Genomic DNA, 19375 nt, shown 5'->3' with positions numbered 1-19375 from the left:
CTCACACAAAATTAAAGCTGGGAGTTGTACTAAGAACCTCCTATCGCCAGGCAGTGCTGGCGCACTCCTTGAATCCCAGCACTTGGGAGGCAGAGGCAGGGGGATTTCTGAGTTTGAGGCCAGCCTGGTCTACAGAGTGAATTCCAGGACAGCCAGAGCTACACAGAGAAACCCTGTCTTGAAAAACAAAACAAAACAAAAAGACCCTCTTATCCTTCATTCTCATCAAGCTTCTTTCCCAAATGTCTTTCTAAAGCCTGTTTCTGTATAGACTGAGCTTTTGTAAACCAGTTACTGGCCCAAGCCAAAAAAAAAAAAGCTTGGCAGGGATACTCTAGGAAGAGGAAGGGAAGGGAAAGGAAGGGGAAGGAAAAGATTAAAGTCACCAGTGAGTACGCGGTCAACCTTTGGCACTGACTTTAACTGAGGAAAGACACTGGATCTGAGGCTGCTGGGACATAAGGCAGATCTGAGTGGTCAGTGTCCATGGCCCATGCCGGTCTCCAAACTGCCAGCAAAACACCCACCTCCTCCATGTACTCAGGCTCTGAGGCAGATGCATCCCAGCGGTTGTTCAGGATGAAGATGTTGGGCCGGGAGAGACGCTCGCTCACTTTGTGGAAGAACTGCTTCTCCTAAACAAGGGCAGGACCTTGATGGCGGAGGGGGCCTGCCAGCTCAGGCCCCACTAGCCACCTGTCCAACAGGCCCAGGGACAAAGCGAAGGAAGAGTTACCGTCTGCATCAGCGTGGACTCGGAGTTGGCCACCAGCACAAACACGTCAGCATCCAGGCAAAACTTATCAATCCAGCTGTCCAGTTCCGTGGTGACATCGATCCCAGGGCTGGTGGTGACAGGTGTAAATCAGTGTGGTCAGGCCCAGGGCATAGGCCCCAGTGCGAACAGCCCTGGGACTTGCAAAGTGGCCAGGCATGGGAGGGGACAGAGACCTCTACCCCCATCCCTGTCCTTCCAGCCACTGAAGGATGCCGAGTTTTTAGCACCTATCACTTTTTTCCCTTGGTTTTTCTTTCTTTTTTTTTTTTTTTTTTTTCGAGTCAGGGTTTCTCTGTGTAGCCCGGGCTGTCCTGGAACTCACTCTGTAGACCAGGCTGGCCTCAAACTCAGAAATCCACCTGCCTCTGCCTCCCAAGTGCTGGGATTAAAGGCGTGTGCCACCACCGCCTGGCTCCCTTGGTTTTTCAAGACAGAGTTTTTCTATGCAGCCCTGGCTGTCCTGGAACTCACTCTGTAGACCAGGGTGACTTGAAACTCAGACATCCACCTGCCTCTGCCTCCCAAATGCTGGGATTAAAGGTGTAGACCAGCCGGTAGCACCTATCACTTTTATGAAAACATAATAACTTGTGGTCATTCACCTCTCTAGAGATGTAATTACAGGCATCTACTGCCATGCCCAACTTTCAGGTTTGTATCTGAGTCCTGGTACACAGTGCCGGATTCTTTTGGTATAGGTGTAACATGTCAAAAGGCAGGGGCAAAGTACTCCTTCAAGAAAAACAAGATGCCCACATATGCTACCTAACACACACACAAAAAATTCTGGAGCCATCGGCGTTTCCAGAGCTAATGTCTCAAGGACTGCTAAGGCTCAGTCTGCCAAAGGCATTTCAGACAAAGGCAAACAGAATGATTAAACAGGTTCTAAACTGTGTCAGGCTACAGTCATTACAGTATTGTATTTTGGTGTTCCCGAAAGAAAGGAAGTAAGGGAGCAAGAAGCCTAAATCTCCTTGCACAAAGTCTCCCAAGGCCTTGTTTTATAAAACAAGTGGGTGCCTGGACTGGCAGAACCCAAACATACTGGCTGGCATGTAGGGCACCACCCCCTCTTTCTCAGTGCCCCTATCTCTCTCAAACAGCCCACTCCTAGGACATCTGCAAGGCACTGATGCCAATGGGCACGATAACTAACCGGCCCTGGAAGAAATCCAAGAGGCACAATGATTTGGTTGAGCTATCTGAAAGGCACCAGTACTTAAACAAAGCAAAGAGCGGACACAGGAACCCGGAACCTGAATCATTCAGAAATGGAGACTTGGTACCCTCTGACCAGGCTCCCAGGAACACGTCTCCCCTCTTACCTGTCCATCAGCACGAGGTCATCCTTTAGAAGCGGACACTTGGAGTTGGGCCACATCACACTCACCAGGCTGCCTGCATGCAGCTGCTCGTCCTGATGGAGAGCATGGGCCAGCTGGTTCACGGTCTGATGGTGGAGGAAGGAAATAAATATCAGACTAAGGAAGAAGTGTCATCAGCCTGGGATGACTGACCAACAGGCTACCTCTTTTCCTTAAAAAAATAAAATAAAATTCAAGGGCTGGAGAAATGGTTCAGTGGTTAAGAGTACTAACTGGCCGGGCGGTGGTGGCGCACGCCTTTAATCCCAGCACTCGGGAGGCAGAGGCAGGCGGATTTCTGAGTTCGAGGCCAGCCTGGTCTACAGAGTGAGTTCCAGGACAGCCCGGGCTATACAGAGAAACCCTGTCTCGAAAAACAAAAAAAAAAAAAAAAAAAGAGTACTAACTGCTCTTCCAGAGAAACTTGGTTAATTTCCCAGCACCTACATGGCAGCTCACAACTGTAACTCCAGTTCCAGGGGATCCAGTGCCCTCCTGGATGGACTCTGTGTACACCAGGCATCTATGTAGTACACAGACATGCAAATAAGGCAGACACTTAAATATAGATAAAATAATATTTTTCTAAAGATTTCCTTATGTTTTTCTATGTGCAAGTATATGTACAGCCGTCCACAGAGGCCAGAAAAGGGTGATGATCCCCTGTAGCTGGAGTTACAGGCGGCTGTGAGACAGCTGACAGTGCTGGAGACTGAACTCAGGAAGAGGAGCCATGTCTCCCGCACCCTTCTCTCACTGAAGGTGTCAGTAAGAACAGCTTTCTGCACTCCTCTGTAAGCGTCTTTCTCAAACATCACCCTGGAGCTCCGTTTACTCTGCAAAGATTAATTAATTCCCTATGAATCATAAAGCGTACCTGGCTCCAAGCAGAGCCCAGCTGCCTTTCAGGAAATGAGCGTGCACCAGCCACTGGCTGCTGCGTGCCACTCCCAGAGAGAGCACTTGGGAAGCCTCTGGCAAGCCCAAGAACATGTGTGCTCCCCTCCCTGCTCAGCACACAGGTCAGCCAGCTCACTCTGCCTCTCACCCTCAAACTTTGCCCTTGTTCTTGGTGCCCCACTCTGACCCTCCCAGATATTTTCAAAATCCTCCACAAAGTTCCTAAGCACGGAGGTTGGTGAGTCTTGTGACACTGATGTGCTAGCTAATACAAGTCACGACTGCACTCACCGCCACCCAAGGTAGAGGGCGGGCCGGCCAGCACCCACCTTGACACTCTTCTTCTCTTCTGAACCTTCTGTGAGGAGGAAGGCCTCATGGCCATCTGTGCCCCCAACCCGAAGGAAGCAGTTGGTGGTGTGGCCAATCCCAGACGGCAGGACTTTGTCCCAGAGCATGGCATTGATCACGGTGCTCTTCCCATTGCTCGTCCTAGGATGAAACAGCAGAGGCCATAAGCAACAAAGTCTGGGCTGTCACACTATAGTGCCCAGCCTCCAGCTCCAGGGTCTTGTTCACCATTGCCATGTCAATGGTGCCCGGGCGGCACTGAAAGGAGGGCTGTGTTTATTAAAATGCTCAGGAAAACACCCCTCAGCCTAACCCTGTTATGTTCTCATCACTTCAGATGTGTCTCACAGGCCGGCAGCACTCATTAAGCATTGATGGAGCCTACCTACTTCCAGAGTAAATAGTGTTCCCCTCTAAACCACGGTCCCTGCCCAGGGTTGTCTTCTGTCCGAATGACCCCACGTCCTTGCTTCCCCACACGGAGCCTGCTCTGTGGTACTTTCCTATTATGCTCCTCCTCACACATGATGCCGCACTTCTCAGACCCACCAGTGCCAGCCAGGCAAAAGGCAAGCTTCCTTTAGTGTCTATCTAGCACACTCTTTTCTGTGTTCTGCTTCTTGCAAACAGCTCTACTTGCAGACTTGTCCAACCCGAGCTTTAGTGCTCAATACCCAGTCGTACTGTGCATGGCAAGCCTCAGCAGCACACAGCTTCGGAGGCTCCGGTTTCCACGTGCCCAGTGACACAGGCAGGCACTGGCACCCAGCTGAGGGCCAGGCCACTCCTTCCAGGAGAGGATGAAGAAACAACAGGCCAGAGACGCTGAAGACATACTTGAGATCACGAGTCATCGAGAACAGGACTTGGGACCCAGTGCCCACTCTACAGTACCACCGCCAAGCCTCTGCCTTACCTAGAGACCTTCAGCCTATGTAGAATTTTAATTTCTTTTTGACACAGGCTGGCTTCAGACTCTATATGGAGGATGACCTTAAGCTCCCAATCCCCCTGCTGCCATCTCCAGAGTGCTGGGATTGTAGGTGTGTGCATCATGCTGGGCCCCAGGGCTTCTCGCATACCAATAGCTTAGCAAACTGAAACACAACTCAGCCTTGGGTGTTGTTTTTAGTGCCTGATTCTCCTATTGCATTGAAAATCTGAAGACAAAAGTTAGATATGATATCCCACAGATTGGGAAAGAGTCCAAGACTACATCGAATAAAGGATTGGACACCAAAGGATATCCCTGACAAAGTGAAAAGGTAACTCACAGAATGGCTAAGATTTACAAACATACAGAACCTATTTAAAGGCTGGAGAGAGAGATGGCTCAGCACATTCTTCTCAGCCTTCCTAATGTTGCAGTTCAATACAGTTCCTCATGTTGTGGTAATCCCTAACCATAAAATTATTTCTGTTGCTACTTCATAACTGTAATTTTACTAATGTTATTAGCATACTCACCCCACACACATGCATACACATAGCGAGTTCTGACACGTGCTACAACATGGACCATCAACAGTGAGGACACTGTGCTGAGACATGTTCATAACTGAATGAGAAATACTGCTGGATGTGGTAACTGTCTTTAATCCTCACTCTCAGGAGACAGAGGTAGGAGGATCTCTGTGAGTTTGATACCAACCTAGTTTACATAGCCAGGCTACATAGACAAGAATCTCAATCAACCAACCTTCAGAAAATACTGTATGTGGTATCTAGAGCAGTAAATTCTTCATCAATTTTAAGCTTCCTGGTTAGGATTAAGAATAATCAAATCCCAGGGACTGGAGAGATGGCTCAGCAGTTAAGAGCACCGATTGCTCTTCCTGAGATCCTGAGTTCAATTTCCAGCAACCACATGGTGGCTCACGACCATCTGTAATGGGGTCTGGTGCCCTCTTCTGGTGTTTCTCAAGAGAGCAACGGTGATGTACTCATGCATAAAATAAATAAATAAATCTTAAAAAATAATAATATTCAAATCCCAACACTCAGGAGGCACTCAGGAGGCTGAGGCGAGATGACCACAGCAGCTAGTTTGAGGCCAGAATAAAGGCTGCCAAGGGCTGAGGTGAGAGTGGGGATGGGGATCAGAAAGCCACGATTTACAGGAACCATTCCAGTTCCACAAGACGAAAGGCTCTGGGAGCAGCTGCATGGCATGTCAACATCTCACCAGGGACACAGCTTCTACTGGCTCAGCGACAGACACACAGCTCAGCAGGTGTGAGGCCTTGGGCTCCATCTCTAGCAACTTCCATTAAGATTTTTATGTTACGTTATCACGATTAAAAATAAAAAGAGCTGGTGAGATGGTTCAGTGGGTAAAAACAGTTGCTGCTACTCCAGACAACTTGAGTTTGATCCCCAGACTCACAAGACAGGAGAGAACTCTCGCTCATACCTGTATTGACCTTCACACATCTCCAACAAATAAAAATGCAATTTAAAAAATTAAAAAAATAAATAAATAAAATTTTTAAAAAAGCTCTAGCTGGGTGGTAGTGGCACATACCTTTGATCCCAGCACTCTGGAAAGCAAAGACAGGCAGATCTCTGTGAGTCTGAGACCAGCCTGGTCTACAAGGTGAGTTCCAGGACAATCAGAGTTACAAAGAAACCCTGTCTCCAATAAATAAATAAATAAATAAATAAATAAATAAATAAATAAAGCAGTGTTCTCTTTTAAAAAAAAAAATCAGTCAAAAGAAGCAGATGAACTCAGGTATGCCACTGCTCCCAGCAGAGAGGGCCTCCCTCCTCACCTGTATCTATCCCCACCCCCACACCAGGAAAAGAGAAGCAGAGAGGGCCTCAAAGTACTCACCGGCCAAAAAAAGCCACCTTCATGTGCCGCCTGGCCAGCACCTCGCTGATCCCCCTGACCTTGGACAGGTACCCTTTGACATCCAGGACCTGCTCTTCCGTGGTAACCGGGTCCAGTTCTGTATTCCTGTGGGTGTCTAGAGAGGAGGACAGTGTTAGTGTGTGGCCAGAGGAGTGCCAGAGTGACAGTCTCTCTTGCTCTCCAACACAAGACCACCTCTGTTGATTCCCTGCTCTGCCATAAGGTGGAACACCCAGACTCCACACTGTGGTCCCACTGTGTGCTGGCTACGAACAGACTGGAAAGCAAGACAGACAGCATTCCCCCATGCTGCATCTTCTCTCCTAAAAACAGCAACTTCCCAAGGTGTTTAATAAAAACAGGTTCAAATGCAAAGTGCTGCATGAGTACCTGAACACTGACTCTACAGTACTTGATTTATTTATGACACACTGGAAGAGAGCATCAAATCCAAATACAGATAGTTATGAGCTGGGAATTGAACTCATGAACTCTGGTGAGGAGCAGCCAGAGCTCTTAACCACTGAACCATCTCTCCAGCCCACAAGACGTTTTCATTAAAAAAAAAAAAAAAAAAAAAAAGCAAACAAAATTCACTGTGTGTGTGCACGATGGAGGGGTTTATGTGCCACAGTACATGTGAGGTCAGAGGACAACTTTTGGACTCAGCATTCTCTTCCTGCCTTCACCTGGGCTCCTGAATCTAATTCAGGTTACAAAGTTTGCCCAGTAAGTGCCTTTGCCAAGCCGTCTCCACAGCCCTATTTTTTCTCTCCTTTTAGATTTTATTTATTTGTTTGTATGTTTATCAGTGTTTTGTCTTCACATGTATATGTGCACCACATCTGTGCCTGGTGCCCTTTGAGGTTAGGCAAAGGCATCAGATTCCCTGGAACCAGAGTTACAGATGGTTGTGAACCACCATCTGGGTGCTGGGAACCAAACTAAAATACAAAGCAGCCAGTGTTCCTAACTCCTGAGCCTCTCCTGGCTCACCAGTCACAATATTTCTTGGTAATGTTTACAAAGCGCCCACATGCCAGGCACTGCTATGGTCACTTTAGATGTGTTTAATCATTTATTTAGCATGTGGCATGCATGTGTCACCATGTGCATGTGGAGCTCAGAAGACAACTTAAGGAATCAGTTTTCTCTTCTTCAATCATATGGGTCCCAGAGACTGAATCCGGGTTGTCAAGCATGGAGGGGACAAGTGTCTTTACCCACTGAGCCATCCTGCCAGCCCTCTAGTCAAGTTCTCCAACATGGTCTCATTTGATCTTTCTTATGTACACGATACACAATTTGAGTCATGCAGTATGGCTCTAGAGTATAGGCCTTCCCACTCCATGTCACATTGAGAGGTCCTTCCTGACCTGCCTCAGTCCTGGCTGGCCCTCTATGACACATAGCCTCCTGTCAGACCCCACTCTTATCTCCCCACACCTTCTCCCCAAACTCATAAGCCTCCTGTCCCTCTAGGCTCTACCTGCTGCTACCCACCCCAATTCACCTTTGTTCTGAGGAGCAGACACACTGTTGTGGAATTGTGTGGCTCATTTCCACTTGTCTCAGGTCTAGCTCAGACAGCACAGGCCCAGGAAGCCTTTCCTGGCTACACTGCAACATGAGCACTCACAGAACGCAGTACTTCTCTCTGACATAACTAGCCAGCTCACTGTCTGCTTTATCCATTGTGTGATTGCTGGACCAGCAGGTGCAACATCATTGGCTGAGTGAATGGATGCTTAGATGACTCTGTTGCCTTTCCCCAGTGCCCATGACAGGCAGATTCGTAAAAAAGAAATCACTATACAAGATGGGACTGAGCAAGATCCTGCCTCACCAGCCAAGTGCTTCAGCTATCTGGCAAGCAGATGACTGCTTGGACCTGCAGCAAACTCTTGCAAATTACCAGACTGGCAAGTCCCAGTCCCAAGAACACTCCCCCAAAGCATCTGGAGTATGACAAGTGGCATGTCATAGACTAACTAGTGAGTTTTCCCTCTAGTTAGTACCATGAAAGGAAGTGACCCAGCTAACATGCACCCCCAGCCCCACCCCATCACCCCAGCCCAGATGCATCAACATTCCTCCCTTATATGGGCACATGGGCATGACCTTTGCAATGCCCCATAGAAGGAAGCTGGCTCTCAGGCACATGGCTCCACTGAACAAGTGCCTAAAGGCTGACTGGCTCTCATTATTAGCCTGGGGAGAAGGAAACATCCTTCCCAGGGCCTGAACAATCCCCAAACAGCTCAAAACACTCAGCCTCTTCCCTTCCATGTGGTCCATAAACAAGGGCCTCATATTTTCACAAAGAGACACATCAAAGAACACAACAGGATACCTTCCTGAACCACCTGCCTGTCCACAATGTCACGTGAGTGACTGACTCAGGGCACAGGAAGGCCGGGCTCTGGGAAGGCAGCAGCCTGGTCAGTCTGTGCAACCCTAGTCCTAGCTCAAAGAAGGTAGAGCAGAGCTACTGCTCAGTAAACAGGCTGTGATCTGCAATCAGTTCAACCTCAATCGGACTGTAAGATTCAGGTTCAAACGTGTCTACAGAGGAGCCATTATCTTCTCCTGGAGACAAGGAGCAGGCTGGAGAGATGCTCCACCTGAGCTAGGGGTCACTCCCTGTGGCACCACTGCTGGGTCTGTCAAGGTCTCCAGAAAAGCCTGAAAAGTCTTAGGTTCACATGAACCCCTCTTCCACACACAAGAAAACCAAGGACAGAGCAAAGCACATGAGTCTCTACAGACAAGCTCCAGACCTATGTCACCAGGGCAGCCTTCTAGAGGGAGCCTGAGACAGGTAGTAGCTGGAACTGCTCTCAGAAAGAGAGAGGCTCTAAGGAAGAAGTCCTCACTGACAGAGGCTGTGCTCAAATTAGTAGCTGAAGAAAAGGCAGCACTGTGAGTTTGCTACTGGCACTTCTAATGCCAATCTAAAAATATCCACCAGGGCACCCTGTCCAGAATAATCAACCTCCAACAGTGCCTGGTGCTACGGCAGCCAGAACTGGTCCAAATACAACTCATGGGTTGTAGCACTAGAGACACAAGGGCAAAGCTAGCTCGGTCACTCTGACACTCAGGTGTCAGTTACTCTCAAACCTTAGTCTACCTGACTTTACGGTTTTGTTTTTGATTGGTTTTTGGAGACAAGGTTTCACAAAGCCCAAACTGACCTCAAATTCACTAGCAGCCGAGACCTTCAACTCTTGCTCCTCCCACTCCAATCTCCCAAGTGCTGGGATTATAGGCATTCACCATCACACCTGTGCATGTGCTGGATGGGACACAGGCTTTGTGTCAGCACTTTACCCACTGAGACAATCACCACACCACACATCCCTGCCTGCCTGCTGAAAATTTTGACAGGGATTAGATTCACTTACCCTTGGTGGCACACACCTTTAGTTCCAGCACTTAGGAGGCAGGGGCAGGCAGATTCTGAGACCAGCCTTGTCTAGAGAGTGAGTTCAGCCAGGGTTACAGAGAAACTTGTCCCAGACTGTGTGGTGGTGCATGCCAAGGCCCAGCACTTGGCAGAGGTAGGTGGGTCTCTTCTGAATTCAAGGCCAGCCTGGTCTACAAGTTCCAGAATAGTCAAGGCTACACAGAGAAACCCTGTCTCAAAAAACAAAAAAACAAACAAACAGAAAAAAAATCTTCAAATAAAACATAGGGAATTCGTTACTTAATAGTTCACACCATTTGAGCGTAAGCTTCCTGGTACTCAGAATCCACGGGGATCCAGGCAGAGCACAGTTGACGGCAATGACACATTTGGGCTCGCGTTTCCCTAGAGCAGGGACCCCCAAATCCTTCTACTCAAATTTCTCACAGGGCCTGCCTGGGCAGGGGCCCGGCTCACCTTCAAGGAAGCTGGCACTCTCTTGGATGTAGGCCCCCAGCTGCTCAAAGATGCCATTGATCTTTTTCTTGGCAGTGACAAAGTGCTTGAGAGGAGAAGCATTCACCTCAGCCATGTGTCGTTTATCCTTCTTGACAGTGACAATGGAGTTGCATCGAGAAAAGAGCAGGGACATCTCGCTGCAAGGGAACCAAGACTGCATGAGCACAGGCACACCACTTGTTCGACCACGCTGCTGGGCACAGACGGGGACAAGAGCTGGGACCACCAAGAATACAGGGTGCTTCCAATTCACTCAAGAGAGGCAAGGTCCCAATATCTTAACAGCAAGGGAGTTCTCAGCACACTGGGGCACATCTCCACATCACACTGTGTGGATTCACAAGCATCTGGTTGTAGAGCACAGAGATCAGACTTAGTACTGGCAATCCCTGCCCTGCCTGTTCAACGCTGTCCAGTACCTCAGAGGGAAGGGAGAAATCTTGGATCTCAAAATCACACACACAGCTTCTCAGGTGGAGAAGTGGTAGAAAAGATAGGTAGGCCTATCTCCTGACCCCATCAACTGAGGAGGGCATCAGACAGTGACAGCAAAGCATATCCAAGGTCAGAGTTGCCCACACCCTTCTGTGGCCAACGCAGTCCAGGAACACTGTGGTCCTCAGTCCTAACGGCCTTACTGAGTGTGTTTGCTTAAGGAGTGGAGACACGGAAAAGAGAAAGACATGTATTGAGGCAAGCATGGAAACGCATGCCTGAGATTCCAGCACTGGAACTGAAGACAGTAGATCAAGTCTGGCTGAGACTACACAGTGAGTTTAAGGCCAGTGTAAGCTACGTGAGACTCGGTCTCAGATAAACAGATAAAGGACCACTAACGACTATCGGCTTCTCCTGTGATAGTTATGGCAGAATGTACTTGGAAAGGAAAGGATATATTCTTTTGTGATGACATCGGACATTCACTTCCTGCTAGTCTATCTTGTATCCTTTTCTCAATCTTTGGTCAAAAGTCAAAACATATGCCACAGTGTCTCCCAGGTGTGGCTAGCCCCCAAGTGGAGCCTACTCAGACTTCCAACCATAGAGAGACTACTCCCCCAACAGAGCCTGCAGAGCCTGGGACATGGAAAGAAAAAAGCCCTCCCAGGATGAGGGGAACAGCACAGCTGTGTGGGTCCCGTCCTGTCACTCTATGTCACCCTAACCATGGCACCATCAAGCCTCTCCCCAGTATTCATGAGTAAGCACACAAGATAACCCAACAATGGCACTGAAAGCTGCAGCACAAGGTCCCTCCCGAGTGAAAGCTTTCCTGAGAAAAAGCACAAGGCTGAGTGCTAAAACTGGGCCTTTGAGAAAGGCTATCTTCAAGGTAGGCAGAAAGGCAGGTCCAGACAAGGAGATGAACCTGTGTTGCTCAAATCAACAAACCAGTTCTCTTGTGATGTTACAGACTCTGCAGGAGCCAGGGGAAGGAGATGAGCACAATGTAGTTTCCACCTTCCCCTCTTTCTTCAGAGAGATAGAGATAGAAGGAGAGAGGGAGGCAGAGAGAATGGGTGGTAGGGGTGGGAGGCTAGTAATAAAACAGGGTTTAATGGAGGCCTTGAACTTCTGATCTTCCTGCTCTATCTCCCAAGTGCTACAATCAGCTTGGCCACCACACTACTTCTGAATCGAATTTTCTAAACAAGCTCTGAGAATGGGCACTGAAAATAAACTAGCTCCACACACACAGCAAAGGAAGAGTGCCCTGAGGTCAGAGGGTGGGGCAGGCAGAAGAGAACAGCGAAGGAAGGACAGCGTGTAGGATGCAGTGAGGTTGCACAGGGCAAAGACTGAACTCAACAGCACAAAGTGAGAGTCCCCGTGTTCTTCCTGCAGAAATCCACACCACTCATTTTTCTTTGGAATCCTGGTTTGTTTATATTCAACAAATATGATGTGGTGTAAGTTGTACGATGACTAGAACTGATGGCACAAGCAGCAGGCTCAGCAGTCAGGGCTCAGCGGCAGTAGCAGCTCATAGCCCCACACAGTGATAAACGACAGCCAGGTCACAAAACCCTCCTCAGGACCACCCAGCAACCAAGCCGAGGATGCTGGGAAGCAATGTTGGTCAGTAAACCTACTAACATCCTGCACACCACACACCTGCTACCATGGAAACAGAGTAAACAGGTCAGCTGGAGAAGGTCAGGAGTGCCCAGCCCACAAGTGACTTGGTTGAAGGAAAGAGTTCATTGACAGCATCTGGGCATATAAAAAAGGGTGCTTCCAAGGTGCTGGCCATCGTCTGCAAGCCCAAGGATACAAACCAAGAGGTGTTAGTGCTCAGTAAATGCAAGACTCAAGGGCGTGCACACTAGGAAAAGCCAAGTGGCCGGAGCTTACTGGCCTGCTGGGTGATCTCACACCGGCAGCTCCTAGCCCTACAGACACCTACCTCAACAGCTCTGAGCCAGTTTCTCTGGCTCGGTTAATTCCCAGGCCGAGTGTCTGCACTAACCCTGCTTTCTGCCTAGAAGCCCACTCCTTTTCTATCCACTTTGCATAATCTTACTTTCCTCCTAGACATAACTCAGAAGTCACCTACCCACAGAGGACAGTCATACAACCTTACAAGATTTTAGTTTGAATTGTTTTGTAAAATCACACCGTGTCTCTCTAGGTGCTGAGCTTCTGGAAGGGCAGTTTTTGAGAAAACAGCACCCTCATTTCCACCTTCTCCAGCCACAGCTGTGATGGTACAGGCTGCTCAGTAAAACCCCCCACACCTAGGGAAACAATCTGAAACCTTCCATCCTTAAATACCCAAATCCACTTTTTCCTGAAAAGCAATTTCCAGCTAAGTATTTGGAGCTCAGCCAGTCAACAGAGATGAATGAATGTTTCAGATTCTGAAATTTAATCCTTCCAAACAGCAAATTGCACATATCCATGTGCACAAAAGCACCAAATTTGCAAAATACATTCATAAAAGCCTCCCAAAAGCCCTTACTATCTGGAGCTTTGCCTGCCAGTTCTCCACCCCCCAGGATGGTGTGAGGAGGCTGACTTCCTGCTCCTCTTCTGGAAAGACCCGACAGATAGGCTTTACTTTACCACACATGCCTTGTTGCTGGCACACGGTACGTGTCCCTTCGATACAGTTGGACCAGAGGGGCCAGCTCCAATATCATTCAGTTACACTAAATGGCACATTCTGAGGGTTCTTGATTTTTTGTTGTTGTTGTTTCTGCCTTTCTTTCTTTTCTTTTTTTTTTTTTTTGACATCCTCAAGGTGCTCCCAGTTTTGAAGCATTTAACAGCAGCATTTCCCAAAGAGTAATCCCCAGAACTCTAGTTGTAGCCAATGGTCCATGCAAAAAAAGTTCCTGTGGACATCAGTATGTAAAACACTATACAGCTAAATCACTTCTGTGCAAGTGAATGTGGCAAACACCTGGGTAGAAAGGCAGACTTAAACACAGTGTGACTATTTATTCAACGAAGACACTCCTTAGCTGAGCCTGACGGGGCACAACTGTATTCCTAGCACTTGGCAGATGGAGGCAGGAGAATAACAAGGCTGGGTTCTTGCTGCCATACCCAACAACCTAAATCCAATCCTCTGAAACCACATGATAGAGAGAACAAATCCCCACGAGTTGTCTGACCTCCACATGTACACGGTGACACACATGCACACAAAATAAATCTGGAAAAAAAATAACAAGAAAAAAGAGCTTAAGGTCATCCTCAGTTACTCAGGGAGTTCAAGGCCAGCTGGGATTCCATGTGACCCTGCCTGTCTCAAAAGAAAGGGAATGGGGCCGGGCAGTGGTGGCGCATGCCTTTAATCCCAGCACTTGGGAGGCAGAGGCAGGCGGATTTCTGAGTTCGAGGCCAGCCTGGTCTACAGAGGGAGTTCCAGGACAGCCAGGGCTACACAGAGAAACCCTGTCTCGAAAAACCAAAAAAAAAAAAAAAGAAAGGGAATGGGGAGCGAGAAGAAACTTCTAACAGGCTTTAAAATTCTAAGGATCAGCCCAGCAGTGGTAGTGCATGCCTTTAATTCCAGTGCTTGAGAGGCAGAAGCAATCCAGTCTCTGAGTTCTACAAAGTGTGGCCCAAGACAGCCAGGGATACAGAGAAACCCTGTCTGGAAAAAAACAAAAAGTAAACAAATAAAATTCTAAGGACCACACTTTAGGGAAAGGCTCACTCGCCTGGCAGTCTTTTCCTGCCCCCAGAAGTCACAGGAGCACAGTAATAGCATTATTAACTTAAGATCAGAAACAAACGCGATTCTGAACAGAACCCAGTACAGCACTTGAAGGCCAGCTTTGCACTGACCCAGGCTATTAGTGGAGGAGTGTTAGGTGCTTGCACAGCAGTAGCAAAGCTCATTGCAAGGTGTGGCTCCCTGAAGCCACATCACCTCCTTACCCAGTTTATGTGCAGCAACTCCTAGCAGAGAAAACAAACCGGGTCCAGAGATCGTCTGCTGCACAGCTGGAACAGGGGAGAGCTGAGAGGTTGAAACGAAAGAGTAAAAAGGGTAAAGGGCACAGCAGACTCTTAGAGCCATGATAAGGATCCAACCTCTGCCAAGCAGAGATGGAAAGGAGCTGACACAGGGACAAACAAGGAGAAGAGATTAATTCTTCAGAGATGCCCAAGAGACAGATCCTGGCCATGTTTTGAACTGTCAACTAGTGAGATCCCCATGGAAGTAGAAAGGAGCTACAGTAGCTTCTTCCAACAGAAGTTGGAAACCACAAGCTCTACGCTCCAGGATCCTCTCCAAGAGACTTGGCACCCGAGAGACAGCAGAACACACCCTTTTGCTCTTAATCCAGATCCATGGTGGCCAAACCACAGCTTCCACTTACTTTCTAGCTTGTAAGAGACCTTCACAGGTTGGGCATCGTGGACATGGATGGAGTCAAAAAAGATGAAAAGAATCTGAGGTCTCCTCTGTGCTGATTCAGGTCCAGGTTGGCTACTGATGCTGTTGACTCCACCTGTCCAAACTTTTGCAAAGAAAAAGGCAGAGGTCACTGGGCAACCAGGAAAGAAAATGCAAAATATGTCTAATCAGGTGTTAAAGCCAAACTAACTCATCCCTGAGGGAAGCTTACTCACTGAGGTGCTATGGGAGCAGGTGAGGAAGTGTGGAGGGGGAGGGGAAAGACAATAACAATGACAATGACACAAACACCATTAGCCATGTGCTAATGCAAGGCACCAATGAGGTCCTTGAAAAGGCCCAGCCAGAGAGAGGAGGGAGCTCAATCAGGACAAGGCCTGGCCTTCAGGACTGGGAAACTGCCATCTAGAAGTGGAAGGGGTGTGGACAGGAAAAGAAGTAGACCTGACAAAAACCAGAGTATCCCTGCTGCTGTAAAGTATCTCCTTTCATTCTAAAGTCTATGGCATAGACTTAGCCCTAGAGTATTTAGGAAGATGTAGAGAGTCAAGGAGTCAGGCTAGACATCAAAATACACTAGCTGTGACTCCAAAGCTCTCTGGTGTTTTCCTACATAAGACAAGAGGGGGACAATCAAGAGTCCTTTTCTGACAGGGGGAGAGATGATTGGGAAAGGAAAAAGAAAAAAAAAAAACAGGTCAAAAAGTATTACAAGAGATGGAGGCCAGCAGCTCTGCCTTTCTGGATCCAAAAAAGCTATCTTTTTCAGTATTTACTGTGGCCTTTCAATGTGTTAAGTGTTAGGATCAGGGACAGATAATAGAAAAATGCTAGCAAAAAAAAAAAAAAGTACTGGATGAAAACAGGGAATGGGGCAGAGGTCATGAATGAGACCACAGGGCTGAGAAGACCAGGGTATGGGGAACTTCGAGGAGGAGCCCACCTCCCAGCCCTGAGTCCTGCGGCCCGCCCCCTCCTCAGAGCCGGGGAGGGCTAAGCAGTGAGGCCGGAGCAGGGGAAACGCCCGTGTTACCCGAGCCCGAGCCCGAGGTCCAGGGGCCCCAGCGTCCCAGCGTCCTAAGCTGGGTGGCTCAGGACTCTCCCGGCCGGGGCCTGCCGGTTCCACCACCCCGGCGCGCTCGCCCTCTCACCTTCACCTTCCCGGCCTCGCGGCGGCCATCACACCCAACACGTCACTAGCCGGCGCCACACCGAGAAAAGCGGGAGGGGAGGGAACTGTGCTCGTCGCTCGCCCCGCTGCAGCCCGGATGAGCCGATGGCCTTTGAACGCTGTCACTTCAACCCTACCACTCCTGTACGACAGAGTCTAGGGACTCCGCGCTCCAAAACGAGCCTCCGTGTATCTAGTAACCGTCCCGTGTCCTATGCAGATGACGTAAACTGTGGGGTGGGGCTCCCAGCGCATCTTGGGAGTTGTAGTTTGGATAAGCGCCCGGCAGGGTGGGGTAGGGCGGGGCCTCGAGCTGTCAAGCAGGGGGTTGAAGGTGGGGGGAGAACGGAGCGGGGAGGGAGAAGGGGAAAGGGTAGACAGCGGAGGGGGGCGGGCACGCCACGACAAGGTTGCGGATTAGAGGTTTGTGTGGGCTTTTTTGTTGTTTTTGTTGCTCCAGAATTTGACCCTGTAACACCTGTCAGCTTTGAAATCCAGACTTGCATTTCATAACCTGAGTGTCTTCAAAGGGAACAAACAGACCGTTAGGGTGAAGTAATTGTCCTTCAGTTGCTTTTGAGGCAACTAAACAGCAACCACAACACATCAGGCACCTACTAAGTGACAGTTATTGAGCTGGTTATTTAACATGCAGTTTTTAATTTTCACAGCAGTCCCAGGACACTCGGGGCATAATTATCCAACCTCACATGTCATTCACTGGCCCCTCATTTTGTTCCAAAACTGGGATACAGCTAGGAGGGCTCCACGCCTGGGTTCTGTAGTATCATCCACCAGCCACTTGTAGCTACTGAGGCCCTGAAATGCAGCTGCTACAAACTGAGAGATGCCCCAATGTTTAACATAAAAAGAAATGCAAACTACCTCGTTAATATTTTTGTATTGATATAAAAATATTTTGATATGTTGATATGTTGTTATAGCTTTGGATAAACTGGACTAAATGAAATATACTATCTTAGTTAAATTCCCATTTCTTCTTACTTCTAAAAGTATAGCTAATAGCGAGGTCACAAAATGGCTCAGTAGGTATAGATGGCTGCTACCAAGCCTGCCAACTTGAATTCTGTCTCCAGGAACCCACATGGTGGAAAGAAAGAACCCACTCATAAAAAGTTGTCCTCTAACTTCCATACAAAAGCCATGGCGTGTGTGCATCAACTACACAAAATAAATAAATATGGCTGGGGCCTAGAGAGATAGCTTTTACAGAGGACCAAACACCCACATGTTAGCTCACATCTGCAACAATTCCAGGGATCCAATGTCCTCTCTGTCCTGCAGGGGAACCAGGCACACCTCTGATATACTTTCATACATGAAGGCAGGAACTCATACACATGAAATAAAAACAATAAACAACGTATTTAAAAGCATATAATATGGCTAGCTGAATGTTTTAAATTACTCAAGTGCCCTGCATCCGTGGCACATATGACATTCCTTTTGTTTGTTTTTCGGCAGACTTCCCACTATGTAGCCCAAACTAGCCTTGAACTGACGCTCTTTTTACTTTACCTCCCAAGATTGTAGTCATCTCACTGACACACCTAGCTGTCATGTTATGTTTTCTACCGATTGGCACTGCCCTATAGCCAGGGTAGAGTCATGTCACAAACAGCATTAGAGGTAAATCAGCACTCCAGTTATGAGTCTCCAGAGAGGTGAGTCACTGCCTGTAGGGCAGCCTCCTGTTGGCAAAGTCTGACTCTGAACTGGAGAGTCACGCCCAGCTCTTGCCTTGGGGTATCCTGTGCACTGAGTATCTCCTCCTCCAACATCTCCAGCCTCCCCAGGGAACTCTTTGAGTATGAAACTTCGAACTCAGTTTCCTTTCCCTTTGGCAGAATCTTACCCAAGCCAGAGGCTTGCTTGGAGGAGCTTTCCTAAAATCTCTCCTGTCCATTCTTCCTGTGCTGTAGCCTCCCTGAAAGCTTTGGCCTACACTCTCATCCCAACCTCAACAGCAGAAGGAAGTTCTGAGCCCACTCCCAGGCTTCTAATCTTACCCTCCATTTGGGCTTCTTTAAACCAGAACTCCAAACTGTGAGGCCCTTCCTTTAGCCCCTCAATGACAAGGTTCCTCCAGTACTGCTGACTGCCACTAGAAATGGGTCCAGGGAATGCTGAGGTTCAGCTGCAGGGGGCTTGTCTTACGTCAGTTATTCCTATTTTGATTGACTTTTCCACGGTGTATATGAATTACATATACCAGAAAATGGTCATTACTAGAAACAACCCTGGACAGGACATGATGGTTCACGTTAGTCATCCCAATACTCAGGGGCTGAGGCAGGAGGATCACAGGTGAGAAGCCAGCCTGAATCATACAGGAAACTTTGCCACAAATGAACAAAACTCAAGAATCCTCTAAAAGGCATTCATTATTATTATTATTAATTATTATTATTATTATTATTATTATTATTTATTGTGTGTGTGTGCATGCATCCATGCTCATGAATGATGTATGTATGGGGTACATGTCTGGAGTTAGTTCTTTCCTTCTATCCTTTACGTGGTAGGTTCTGGGAATCAAACTCAGGTTTGTTCAGGAGAACCCTGGATGAGCCAACTCATCAGCTCCAACATACACAATTCCTGAATGACTGGTCGTTTCCAAGTGGAGTTCTAACTCCTTTTCACCTACTTCTATGGTTTGAATGTGTTTGATATCTGTGCTGGTCAGTTTGGGGGTTGTTTGTCTGTTTTTTTTTGTCTACTTGACACAAGCTAGACTCATCTGAACAGAGACAATACCTCCGTAAGATAGGTCTGTAGGCAAGCTTGTGGAGTGTTTTCTTCATTGGTGATTGATGCAGAGGGACCCAGTTCAATGTAGGCATGACTGTGGTCAGGCAGGTAACCCTAGGTTGTATAAGAAAGCAGGATGATAAAGCAGGCATGGTTGTTCATGCCTTTAATCCAACACTCAGAGGGAGGCAGGTGGATCTCTTGTGATTTCAAGGCCATATCCTGGTTTACAGAGTGAGTTTAAGACAGTCAGGGCTGTTGCACAGAGAAGACTTGTCTTCAAAAAGTAAAGTAAGATTTAAAACAATAAGAGACAGAGAGAGAAAGAGAGAGAGAGAGAGAGAGAGAGAGAGAGAGAGAGAGAGAGAGAGA

The 19375-nt window shown here is 48.0% G+C and overlaps 1 protein-coding gene across 2 annotated transcripts in view; it reads right to left on the bottom strand.

The window, feature by feature from the left end:
* The window catches only part of Mfn2 (mitofusin 2), a 28899-nt gene extending 12557 nt beyond the window's left edge, over positions 1-16342 (bottom strand). Inside the window, exons 1-8 of one of the 2 annotated variants that reach the window (XM_028757867.1) lie at positions 16209-16342; positions 15020-15160; positions 10140-10318; positions 6233-6368; positions 3375-3537; positions 2107-2231; positions 737-845; positions 528-635 (exon numbers count right to left, since the gene is read on the bottom strand). In XM_028757867.1, the coding sequence (XP_028613700.1) occupies positions 528-635; positions 737-845; positions 2107-2231; positions 3375-3537; positions 6233-6368; positions 10140-10314 (816 nt within the window). In that variant the 5' untranslated portion in view covers positions 10315-10318; positions 15020-15160; positions 16209-16342. Of the gene's footprint in view, positions 1-527; positions 636-736; positions 846-2106; positions 2232-3374; positions 3538-6232; positions 6369-10139; positions 10319-14573; positions 14656-15019; positions 15161-16208 lie in introns of those variants that run through there. The other variant, XM_028757868.1, reaches the window with a different exon arrangement.
* Between the last annotated feature and the right edge of the window lie 3033 nt (positions 16343-19375).

The sequence above is a fragment of the Grammomys surdaster genome, unplaced genomic scaffold (assembly GCF_004785775.1).
Source record: "Grammomys surdaster isolate TR1022 unplaced genomic scaffold, NIH_TR_1.0 126185, whole genome shotgun sequence".
NCBI lineage: Eukaryota > Metazoa > Chordata > Mammalia > Rodentia > Muridae > Grammomys > Grammomys surdaster.
This window is presented reverse-complemented; position numbering and strand designations above follow the sequence as displayed.